General features: G+C 41.2%; 1 protein-coding gene across 1 annotated transcript in view; it reads right to left on the bottom strand.

Annotated features, from left to right (window-relative positions):
* Positions 1 to 417: 417 nt before the first annotated feature.
* The window catches only part of LOC108701779 (neurotensin receptor type 1), a 48,830-nt gene continuing 35,746 nt past the window's right edge, over positions 418 to 13,501 (bottom strand). Inside the window, exons 3-4 of the mRNA XM_041576555.1 lie at positions 3,235 to 3,325; positions 418 to 1,910 (exon numbers count right to left, since the gene is read on the bottom strand). Of these exons, the coding sequence (XP_041432489.1) occupies positions 1,658 to 1,910; positions 3,235 to 3,325 (344 nt within the window). The 3' untranslated portion in view covers positions 418 to 1,657. The remainder of the gene's footprint in view (positions 1,911 to 3,234; positions 3,326 to 13,501) is intronic.

The raw sequence follows: 13,501 nt of genomic DNA, 5'->3' as shown, positions 1-13,501 counted from the left end.
AAGAAACTGGTAGGGTTATTGTATTATTACCCAATAGCTTCTCAGTATCCCTACACAAAATAATTTTCTGTTAGGCTTCAGGGGGTGGCAGGGGATTCATGAATCAGACCCCTGTGTCCAGAGCACCTGGCAATACAGATATGGAAACCCTGGCAATACAGCTATCCGGAAACCCGTTATCCAGAAAACTCTGAATTACGGAAAGGCCATCTCCCATACACTATCCAGTTTTAAATTTATACATTTTATCCAAATAATCCAAATGTTTAAAAATGATTTCCTTTTTCTCTGTAATAATAATTATTATTTTGTAAATCTGTAAATATAATTAATCTTTATTGGAAGCAAAACCAGCCCATTGGGTTTATTTAATGTTTACATGATTTTTTAGTAGACTTAAGGTATGGAGATCCAAATTATGGAATGTTCCATTATCCGGAAAACCCCAGGTCCCAAGCATTCTGGATAACAGGTCCCATACCTGTATTAAGAGAGTGGGTGCCTGACAAACACATATACACAAGTTTGACGTTCACTACAATGAGCACAGAGTATGGCACACATACAGGAGGGCAAATAAATGGAATATACATGGGGCAAACACACACCTTTACCCCCACGACAACATATGTACTACATTATATATGCCACAGGGGCAGTTTATTTGCATTTCCATGTATAAATCTACATGATTTCCACTCCGTCTATTTCTAACCTTACACCCACTGTAGTATTAATACTAAATACAGTGCTATTTATCTGCTTTAGGATTTGGCACTGTGCTTCTTTACATCTTTTGGAAAAGTACCGCAACAGAAATATTATACTGTAATTTGTCCACCTTATCTCAGATGAACAATCCTCCACATTCCGTTCATCTTCCAAAGACTGAACTTCAAGTCACAGGTAATTACTATGGTTTGCGCTGTTAACCTCATGGCTTCTTTATGGCAGATTTCATTGGCGGAAGTATACAAATGAATTATTTCTCGGCTGCGGAACCGTCATTAATCAATATCACAATTGTCCCATTTGGAAGAAGACAGTGTTTTCACTAATCTCCTTTGTCTGTATCACAGGATATTTTTATAGACTTTTAGATTTCATCAATGCTGAATTCAGCTTCAGAGAGATCAAAAAATCAGAATTCCTTAATGAAGCCATTGTTCCTTTAAGTGGAATTTTAAGTACATTTTTCCTTTTTTTTGTCCTTTCTGGTTCTGTCGCTAGCAAATCAAATCCATAATAATAAATAATATCAGCTAGAGTTCCTTATCAACATGGGGCTGCATGGAATCAACTGGTGCAATATCTGCTGTAAAATAAATAATTTCCTGCCATGAAATGTCAAAAAAACAATAACCATACATATGGATTGACCTGAAGTCATCAATGACAGCCTGCTGGGATTAAAAGGACAGAGGTTCTCAAGCAACGATAATATCCTGGATATATACAGCATTAGATACAGTATGGATGTTCACTTTGAGAAGAATCCTTGATGGTGAATGATTAGTATGGTTTGAAGACAACAGGACTTTGTCTGTTGATCACAATTCTTGTGGAATTGTAGTATGGAGGTCTCCCTGATGACCTGGATAAAGTGGATTTAAGACAATGTGTAGCTTTGCCTGTTGACTACCATCCTTATGGAACCTCAATACAGGGTCTCCCTGGTGATTTGAGTGGAGAAGGTGTGGTTGGTGCTGGAGATACTGTTGGATTTGCGGGTGAAGGTGGGTCGCTTCTTCTTCCTTCTCCAGGGTGGGCATAAAAAACTGAGCGTAGAGACAAAGATCTGACGAAAATTGGCGGACACCAGGTTGTAGAGGATGGGATTAACGGTGGAGCTGACGTAGAACAGCACATTGGTCATCATGTAGAAGTAATGGTAGAAATCGTTGAGTTCACTGTTGATGAGATAAAAAAAGTCACATAGAAGGGTGAGATCTTAAAGGAAAACTATACCCCCAAAATGAATACCTGAGCAACAGTTTATATCAAATTAATTGGCATATTAAAGAATCTTATCAAACTGGAATATATATTTAAGTAAATATTGCCCTTTTACATCTCTTGAATTGAACCACCATTTTATGATGGTCTGTGTGCTGCCTCAGAGTTCACCTGACCAGAAATACTACAACTCTAACGGTAACAGGAAGAAGTGTGGAAGCAAAAGACAAAACTCTGTCTGTTAATTGGCTCATGTGACCTAACAAGAATGGTTTGTTTGGTATGTTTGTGTGCACTGTGAATCATACAATCCCAGGGGGCTGCCCTTATTTTTTAAAATGCAGTTTTCTATTTATGATGGCCCAATGACACATGCTAATAAAAAAGTACATTATTATGAAAATGGTTTATTTACATGAAGCAGGGTTTTACATATGAGCTGTTTAATGCAATATATTTTTGTAGAGACCTACATTGTTTGAGGGTAATCATCTTGATTGGGAAACCAACTTCATTAGGAACATGACATTTCTACAATCATGTATTGTGTGAGGGTGATTCATTTCACAGCAGCCAATGGTGGCTACAAACTGCACTCACCCCAACCAAACCATGGTCTTATTAGGGTACAGAGCACAACTGATGCAATATCATTTTCAACCACAAGATGTGTTCCACTTGCTACACTCATCACTCTAGCTGTTTGGACTGCTTGTCAACAAAGACTATATAATAAGGAAATTATACTGACAAATCTGTTAAAATGCTGTGTAAGATAGAATACATGGTCCCAGTTAACCTTGCATTCCCAATAAAGCCAATTTTTGCAAGGTATTATGGGGAGGAAGAAATCCAAGGTGGGCAGTCAGTGCAAAATTATGTCTGGATGCCTGGGGGGGAAGATTTTCGCCGTCTGCTTATATTTAAAGGCAGTACATCTGTTCATAGGAAATGTTCTGCTCAATAATTCACGGGGCAGCTGTGCAGTATAGGGACATAAGTGCCGTGTCTCTACTCTCGCTGTCAGAGGTATCAGACAGGTCAGGTGCAAAGATTTTGGATTCCACTGTAATTCCCCTTCTTATTGAGTCTGACAGAATGTGCAAAGAGACCAGACTACTGAAACAATGTTTCAATGATTTCATTAATATTTTAGGGGAGATTGAAAATGAAGTTGCCTTTATCCCTTCTTGATTTATGTGCAACAGAAAACTGTCCCCCCACGTAACGACTTATATCAGTATAGAAGGGCAATGTTGTTTGTTGCTCGGTACCTACTCCGTCCACATCTCTTCTGGAATATAACAGAACATCAGGCGGCGCACGTGATACGGCAACCAGCACACAACGAAGGCGATCACCACCACTCCTGGGAAATGGGGAAAACAATAGGGAAAAAGATGAGATAAATGTGGGAAAAGAAATTAATACAATATAAAGGGATTCAGGCTTCACTAACAGAAGGATGATATATATATATATATATATATATATATATATATATATATATATATATATATATATATATCTTGCTTCTCCAGTACAGAAATCTGTTGCATGTACCCCCTCCCATCAATAAACAACAATTAACGAGTGAGCATAACACCCCCCAATATCTGACATGTGTAATGAGATGGAAAGGAGCGAACAGGATCATTATTCATCGACAGCTGAATTCAGTAACCCAATGGCCCTGCCAGCAGCAACACAAACATTATTATTTACAATATAAACATATACCCCCTCCCATGGTGTGACTTTCTGGTGTCAGGCCCTGGAGAAAGTAAAAATCTGCATCAGAACAAACAGGGAGGGGGCCTACAGAAAAATTATATCTGGCATGGGTTTATGCGGGTCTGGAATCTAATGATCTGGAATCTGAGACTGTAGTGTAGATATCAGCCTATCCTAGGTTTCACCTGACTCTATTAGCCAAAGGCCAGCTAGGAAATTCTTATTTATTCACAGGTTCCCCCCACATACCCCTGTATAATAATTCCCAGCGAGGGACTGGAAATCAACTCTTTTTATCGCAGCTTTAAATGAGCAAATTGCAAGACTGTTATCAGATTACAGCTGAGCAGATACAAGTCAGGCCTCTCTCTCCCCTAGGATCCTTGCAACGATTGAGATTTTATTGAGAGAGATTTGCCACGTACTGTTAAATGGCACATCATTCACTTGCCTGCTGCAGACTGCACTGATTTCCATTCCACTGTGCATGTAAATAAGTGAGCTCTTCCGCATGCAGATTATATTTTACTCCAGTTGACTGAACGACCCGTCTGTAGGCAGGTGTCTAATATAACCTTTAAAGCATTTTGGGGTCGGAGCTGTTTAGTTTAATGAGTTAAACCATTCAGAGCCATTGACTCCTAGACCTGATTAATGGCAATCAATGAGGGGTCGGACCACCTTCAAGTGACATTAAAACAGGCGCTAAGATTCATCTGTCCCCTGTGAGCGGCTATTAGTAGCAGGTTAGTGTGTCTGGGAGAGAAATGTTACATCTAATCAGCGACCATCCGACCTTAGGGACTGGCTGAGTATCTGGAGGCTTGTATAGTCAATCAGCACTGACTATATTGTTAATTTTAATTGTTGGACACATTTGTATCGCGTTCATATTGAACAGATTGGGACCCCAAACCACACACACACAGTATATATATATATATATATATATATATAGTAAGTATGGTAGCAAGTGAGAGAAGTGTGTTGACTCCAGGTGTGCAGAAGTCCCAATGATGACAGGACCCCTAATGCAGAGAAAAGGGGTGGCAATGGAATACAAAGCTCCTACAGCAGCCCAGTAGTAGAAAGAACAAAGTATTATGCCAAACACTCAATTTTCACTCCACAAATACTTTGCAGACGTGGATGTGTTGGGTTTAGGGTGGGTGACCATGTTCCCCATTAATACAGTTTAACTGCTTCCCTCACTAGCCCCTAGACAAGGCATGTAATTGATTCTAATCCAATATTTGGGTCATTTGTGGACCTCACAAACCAGCATATTAGGGAGAATGATGGACACAAGGTTGGACAGTGCCGAGGGCAACAGTGCAGACCGTAGGTGGTGGACAATAAAGATTGTTTGAGCAAACAATAACTCAGTTTGTTTAAATCCCACGTCTCTGTGTTGTGCATTGAGAGGCTGATGTCAGACATCATTAGGCATGGATCTTATTATCATGTTAACGAGACATGGCGACGCAAGCTAATGAGGATCGTTGAGTGGGCCAGGCTGGTCCGCTAACTCTGCCTGCGTCTGATAAATCGCCCTCATTGCCCTCAGCGTCTGCCCAACAGATCAAAGAGCGATTCCTTGTCCCAGGCCCGAGCAATGAAACTTCATTATTATCTCTGCTTCGCTCGGACGCTGGTGCTTATTCAATTTGAGCACTTAGCCATTAATCATAGGCATTTCATGTGCCAGGGCTGGCAGCGGGCAAGGAGAGGGGGCTGCGGGTGGACTGAACTAACTGAGATGCCAAGGAAAATGCAAAATTGGCCTACAGATTAATTATACCTGGGTCTTTATTGTCAGTCCATTCACGTCTCACCCAGACCCTTTATGCATAAGAAATAAACAAAAATTATACATAGTTTAATATAACCATCTAAGTGGCATTGTGCATGTTTGTGCAAAGTAATATTAGTACAAAGTTTACAAAGGTCAAATTGGACCAGGTTGTGGACAACAGAACAAAGACAGGTAAAAATTTAGTGTGTGCAAAAAGTGCCCAAGGCACCCACTAATCCCGTAACTTTCTTTCCAGCTCCTGCAACCCCCATCACTCTCTCCGTGCAACTGGCTCTTCAACCAATAGAGGCACCCCAACTGCTGTTCCTGACGGCCTACCCCTAGTTCCAGCCCAGAGATATGCAACTTTTTACATTGCACTTTTTAATTGACTGCAGCAGAACCAACCAACTCTCAAAGGGTAAATTTATCCAATGTACCTCCATTATTTCACACAGACTGCTCTCTTTCCTGTTGTCAATCCTCTAGGTTTGAAGAGAGAAGTAGAAGGTTCTGATTCTTTGTATCTTGTGCTCTTGAATTGTTCTCCTACCCATGTTCAGCAGAAATACAGTGTCTATTGCGAATTTCACTTTGCAATTATGTCTATTCAAATTGGAGAATGGGGAAGGCCTAATTTTCACTGTGGCTGATTGCCCTACTGTCTCCATTTTGCCATTGAATCATAGACAATTGAAGAAATACCCTATCACTAGTGATGTTGACCCAACACCCATGGTGACCTGTGGGTTGACCACCGATTAGGCAGTTTTGGGTTGAAATTTGGCCCCATAGATTTTGTGATGTACATGTATGATTATACTTATTTGATTCTATATTTAGCCAGCATGCCCAAGGAATCAATTGCAGTTCATTCGATCACTGGCTACCCATGAGCAACATGTCAAATGTAAAAAAATTTGGAGAGCAACATAAGCCTGCAAAAAGTTCCTGGGGTGCCAAACAGTGACATAACTAGATTGCGCCAAGCTCCCCTGCAAAAAAATCTTCAGAGCGGCCAAGCGCACTCTGATCTCCATCCTCCAGTCCTCTTCCTGTCCCCTAAACCCTTGAGAACATGTGTTCCCAATGCTGCTCACAAAGTATTAAAAGTATTTAGTGCGCTCATAAAGTTGACTACCTGTGTAAGTACTGTAATGTATTTGACCACATGGCCTGTTGTAGGAACGTATAGACTATAGACATTCCTGGGTGGAAAATACTTTGTCTTGTGTGTTATCTTGTTGAAACGAATTCTATTAACCATATTCAGCATATTCAGCAAATTGTGCAGAGACTGGTACTAAGGAGCACAAGGAGATGCAACATCAGGCGAGATTGTGTCTTTATTTCCTTTCAATTTACTTTCTAAATCATTAATCATACCAGGGCCCTTGATAGGCAGCCGTCTGCTTCCAATTCACTCTGGGGATTCGGCTATTTTTACTTTCCAATTAATCTGAAGCTAATACTACAGGTGGCGTGCATCTCGCTCCTATATGAGGGAATGTTGCACCATATTCATAAATATTTATTGCCATTTCTAATCCCTTGGAGGGTACAAGGCATTTGAAATAAATCTACTGTTTTATCCACAGGCCTGAGAGGGACCAGCATTCCTGGGCCTGACTGTGAGACAATGTTTAACACTGTCTTTTAAAATGTAGCACACCATGATTAAAAGACCTGGAGGAGATCTGCGTGTGTGTATATAAATACTGTATACGGCTATGGGATACATTATCTGGAAACCAAATCCAGAAAGATCCAAATTACAGAAAGGCTGTCTCTCATAGACTCAATTTTATCCAAATAATCCAAATTTTTAAAACGCATATCCTTTTTCTCTAATAACAGGCCTCAGGCCTCAGCCTTTCCAGCATAATACCCTTGATCTGCCAAAGAAGAAGAGGAACTCATACCCTGATCTATATCTTATATAACCTCTTTCTAAGAACTTCCCCTACCCAAAAAACGCTACCTAATCTCAAATTTATAACTAACAGTTATATAGCATAAGTTATCCTACTGCTTCCATAGCAGTGGTCTCCCTGCACCATTTGTTTTTTAGAGTCTGTAATAGTGAATTTGATATTCATTATATTCAATATACAAAATGTCACGCAAGGAAGCCATAATTTATCTGTGTTATCTCACTGGCCAGAATGCAGTAGAAAAGTGCTTTCTTGGTAATTATACACTGACTTGTCCCATTAAGAAGACAAATTGGTTCTGTGTCACCTTCCAGTCATCAATTGGGGCCGAATCTTTGTGTTGTTCCTACAGAAAGTGAAACTGCACTGGTGCATTGAGACATCATAGATTCAAAGTCGCATACAATGCACTTCCACCGAGGTGACTCAGAGGCTTGTCTCCATAGAAAGTAAATCCTCTCTGCTCAATCCCTGAGCAGGATTAGCCCCTGGTTTGCAATGGAGATAGTGGAACAGGGAAGCTGGTGTGAAGCTTATAGCTGGATAAAAGCACCAGAAGATCTCAAAAGACTAATCTTAATGAACATTCTGCTCTGAAGAAGATAGTGGAGCCTTAATACCAGCACGCGATATGGACTAAAATTGTACTTGTCTCCCATCACTTTTCCCTGCCATAGTCTGGTTATTGAACATTGTACTAAAACAGTAAAACTATTTGGGGGCCATCTGAGCAACATCTGCCTGGAAATTGGCCAGATATTTATTGGGGTTTGAACATCCTTTTGGGCAAGAAAATTGTACTGCTTAAACCTCACCTTAAGATGGAAGCAGTAGAGCAAAATGGAGTAGGACTAGATGGAGACAGTAAAGCATGATGTGCAAAGTGGGACAAGGTAGGACAGTAGGGCAACATGGAGACAGTAAGCCAACATGTGTAGAGTAGGAAAAGATGGAGACGGTGGGGCAAGATGTTTAGAGTAGTAAAAGATGGAGACAGTTGGGCAAGATGGAGACAGCAGGGCAGGATGGAGACAGTAGGGCACTATATAGACACTAAGGAAAGATAGAGACAATAAGGCAAAATGTGCCAACTTGGACAAGAAGGAGACAGAAGCGCAACATGAAGAGAGTAGGGCAATATAGAGACAGTAAGGAAAGATGGAGACAATAGGGCAAAATGTGTGGAGTAGGAAAAGATGGAGACAGTACAGCAAAATGTGCAAAGTGGGACACGATGGAGACAAAAGGTCAGGATAGTAGGGGCAATATATAGACAGTAGGGCAAGATGGAGATAGTAGGGCAAGAAGTGCAGAATAAGACAAGATGGAGATGGTAGGGCACAAAGTGGGCAAAGTATGAGCATTGAACTCATGGGTGCTGGAGCTCTAAATTAATATTTCAGGGAGTTTACAAACTGTATCAATAATTAACTAGCTTTTTTATAAAAGGAGATAGAATCACTGCAGGACACTCCTGATCTGAAAAAATGTCCAGGATTCCTTGAGTTTAAAGCAATAAATGTTTGAGTAAAAATATATTGAGGCATTCTAAGTAATGTAAAGACAATTTATCTCATTGCAACAAGCTAAGCAGAATCCTGACAGATGACAGAAAATCCTGGAGGTTTATGGAGGGATATTTATTATTCTCTCGGTAAGTTTATTCACCATCTGAGCCCCCCAGTCTGTCTGCTTTGCTCTCTGCACTCTTCTTCTCACTCATTGCCAACACTAGGCCTGGTGTGCAAGCAGGGTTTGACCATTTATATGGGGCAAGAAACCATTTGGAAGCCAGAAATAATTTAAAGGGAAACTATTGCAATTTTTAATTTCAGTGTTTTTCCGCGCTCTGGATCACCTGACCTTTAAGAAACAGCGATGATACGAACAAAGGTTAAAGCCTGACAGACCTGCCATTTATTCCCCCTCTCGATCACCGTGTAAGTGATTTTTCTGCTTGCCGGAGTGCATTTAAGTTATTCATTCACTTACATGTGGTTCCACCTGATCAAACAAATTGCACATGGGATTTCTGTGGGGACGTGCATTAAGCTGAGAGGGAGAATAAAATGAATAAACATCATTAAATGAAGTAAAAATATCACAGGGACAATTTTTATGCAAACGGAATGGTCTGAAAATAACGTTAGTGTCACTCAGGCTGATGTTACTGACGTCACTTACAGCGATATAGTTAGACTGAAACTTAACCCTTAAGCTGCACGGCTGTCTATTAAGTTGGTTGGGCTGTGGGCAAAACAGATGTCACAGGCCCCTTTACTTATATAAAGTAGGCAAAAGGATCACAGATTGGGAAACACAGATGTAACATTTTACAGTGCCCATGTTGTCCTACTATCACCATCTTGTTCCCTGTCTTCATTTTGCTCTACTTTGTACATCTTATCCTATTGTCTCCAGTTTTTCTCACTGTCACAATCCTTTTCTTCTGTCTCCATCATGTCCTGCTGTCACTGTCTTATACTGCCAACATCAAGCCCTTCTGTTTCCACCTTTTATCTTGTCCTACTGTGTTCATCTTGCTTGCTTGACTATCTCCTTCTGGTCCTACTGTCTTCATCTTGTCCTAATGTCTCCATCTTGCCCTACTGTCAACACCAAACCCTTCTTACACTATAGTCTCCATCTTGCCCTTACTGTCTGTGTATCATCATACTGATGTCATCTTGTCCTATCATTTCCATCTTGCTCTCTTGTTTTGCTCTTGTCCTACTGTCTTCATCTTGTCCTACTGTTTTCATCTTGCTTGACTATCTCCATCTTGTCCTACTTTCTTCAGCTTGCCCTAGATTCTCCATCTTGCCCTACTGACTCCATCTTGCCCTACTGTATTTGTATCATTCTACTGTAGCCATCTTGTCCTGGCATCTCCATCTTGCTTTACTGTCTCCATCTTGTTTTACTGTCTCCATCTTGTCCTCCTGTTTTCATCTAGTCCTACTATTTTAATCTTGCTTGACTATTTCCATTTGTCCTACTGTCTTCATATTGCCCTAATGTCTCCATCTTGCCCTACCGTCTTTGTTTCATTCTACTGTCCCCCTTTTGTCTTATCATCTCCATCTTGCTTGGTCTACATTGTTTTCTACTGTTAGCATCTTATCCTACTGTCTTCATCTTGCTCTGCTGTCTCCATCTTGACATATTAATACCCATGTATCCACTCATTTCAAATAAACTATAGTTCTGCTGGGTGTTACAGACACAAGATATTGAATTATTTTCTGGTTCTGGAAACAATACACGTTTTGTATGTCTGTTTTTGCTGAGAAAATCAATAGTATTTCCATGCTTGAAAGACTCTCCCTTTAAATGTTATTGCTAAATAAACAAACAAACATTCTACCATCTTTCATGATAATAGGGAGGCTGGAGTAGCTGTTGTTGTTGCCACTTGGTATTAAACTGATTCAATGCTCAAGGGAGAGACAAAATTCGAAGTACATGGCGTCGCACAATCTAATGGTAGCCTTGTATTAATATTGTGTCTTACAATCTTGAAGTGATCAACTGTAAGTTATGATTGTACAAAATAAATAATGTGATTTTTGTGAACGTGTCCTTTGTATTCATTGAGTGGAAAATAAAGTGAAACTCTTATAAATTCATGGTGAGTTAAAATTGTTAAAGTGCATAGTGCTTAATGTGAGCAAGGAGACGTACTAGAACCCACGACTTGGACTCTAATTTCAGAACCAGATAAAAAATAACTTTTATTTACTCCTTTTAAAATTCATGGACTGTGAAAGGGAATTAATTGATGAAACCATTAAAAACAATTAAAAGAAAGGGTGGGAATTCGATCCAGTATATAAGTGAAATGGGGGTAACAGTGTAAATTGATTAGACTGTTCCAATGTGGATCTTACATCACCCGTTTCCCTATAATAGCTGAACAGTGATTGGGGGTAGGGATGTCGCGGACTGTTCGCCCGCGAACTAATTCGCGCGAACATCGACTATTCGCGTTTGGCGAATGTTCGCGAACGTCGCGCGACGTCGCGCGACGTTCGCCAATTTGGGTTCGCCTTTGCTGGCGCTTATTTTTGCCCTCTCACCCCAGACCAGCAGATACATGGCAGCCAATCAGGAAGCTCTCCCTCCTGGACCACACCCCCTGGACCACTCCCCTTCCATATATAAACTGAAGCCCTGCAGCGTTTTTTCATTCTGCCTGTGTGTGCTTGGAAGAGCTAGTGTAGGGAGAGAGCTGTTTAGTGATTTGAGGGACAGTTGATAGTAACTTTGCTGGCTAGTAATCTACTTGATACTGCTCTGTATTGTAGGGACAGAACTCAGCAGGGATTTGAGGGACATTTTAGGTTAGGTAGCTTTGCTGGCTAGTAATCTACCTTCTACTGCAGTGCTCTGTATGTAGCTGCTGTGGGCAGCTGTCCTGCTGCTGATCTCTCATCTGCATCTGTTCTTCAAACTGCCACCTAGCTGTGTGATCTTTTTCACATTCTGTCTAAATATCAATAATAATACCGTCTCCAGAAACACCACCCGATTGACGTTTTTCAAGCAGCAATAATATATTCCGTATCCACTGCTGTAGTGTATACGTTGACCTTGCAGGCATTATTTGCCCAGTCTTTAACCAAGTGCCACCTAGCTGTGTGAGCTTGTTCACATTCTGTCTAAATATCAATAATAATACCGTCTCCAGAAACACCACCTGAGTGACGTTTTCCAAGCAGCAATAATATATTCCGTATCCACTGGTGTAGTGTATACGTTGACCTTGCAGGCATTGTTTCAATTTGTTTGCCCAGTGTGTTCTTCAAACAACTGCCACCTAGCTGTGTGAGCTTTTTCACATTCTGTCTAAATATCAATAATAATACCGTCTCCAGAAACACCACCTGAGTGACGTTTTCCAAGCAGCAATAATATATTCCGTATCCACTGCTGTAGTATATACGTTGCCCTTGCAGGCATTGTTTGCCCAGTCTTTAACCAAGTGCCACCTAGCTGTGTGAGCTTTTTCACATTCCGTGTCCAGAAACATCACCTGAGTGACGTAGTGTGATTTCTGCCCTTTACAGCACAAAACGCAGCGCTGTGTCAACAATGGATTTTTCAGATACATTTTTGCCCTTGATCCCCCTCTGGCATGCCACTGTCCAGGTCGTTGCACCCTTTAAACAACTTTAAAATCATTTTTCTGGCCAGAAATGTCTTTTCTAGCTTTTAAAATTCGCCTTCCCATTGAAGTCTATGGGGTTCGCGACGTTCGCGAACTATTCGCATGTTTTGTCGCAAGTTCGCGAATATGTTCGCGAACATTTTTTCCGCCGTTCGCTACATCCCTAATTGGGGGTACTCTGAGGACTTGATGGGCGATAGTCAGTGATATTCAGAGAGGGTGGGTGCGAAAACTCGCTCAGAAAACGGGTATAATAGTGGAACGGTTCAGTATGGTATCCTAAAGTGCAGCGGAAGCCAATAGTATTACAGGTAAGTTAGAACAAAGGCCCCTCGGTTAGAGGGATGAGCTGGTCAGCCACTGTACAGTATGGTGTGCACGTCGTTTTTAGCTAACACTGTGTCCTCTCAGAGGCACCTATGATGTGTGGCCTATTCCCTAGACACTGAAAATCAACACCTACTGACAAGTCGGCTAGACAATGCGCATACGGATTTTGAAAAAGCCTATAATCGGCGAAACGTGCGTCAGGCACTATAAGCTCCGCCGCTCGTTTAGCGGCTTAAAGATAGGGGTAGAAGAGGAATCTAAAGGCAGCTCGCAGTGGGACAGAGAATCTATAGGTGGGAGAACGGAGGGTACGACTATCACGTGGTGGTTCAGAATCCGTATGCGCATTGTCTAGCCGACTTGTCAGTAGGTGTTGCCTTTTCAGTGTCTAGGGAATAGGCCACACATCATAGGTGCCTCTGAGAGGACACAGTGTTAGTTAAAAACGACGTGCACACCATACTGTACAGTGGCTGACCAGCTCATCCCTCTAACCGAGGGGCCTTTGTTCTAACTTACCTGTAATACTATTGGCTTCCGCTGCGCTTTAGGATACCATACTGAACCGTTCCACTATTATAC

The sequence above is a fragment of the Xenopus laevis genome, chromosome 9_10L (genome assembly GCF_017654675.1).
Source record: "Xenopus laevis strain J_2021 chromosome 9_10L, Xenopus_laevis_v10.1, whole genome shotgun sequence".
NCBI classification, from domain to species: Eukaryota; Metazoa; Chordata; class Amphibia; order Anura; family Pipidae; genus Xenopus; species Xenopus laevis.
Note: the sequence above shows the minus strand (reverse complement) of the source record. Positions and strands in the feature narration are given on the sequence as shown.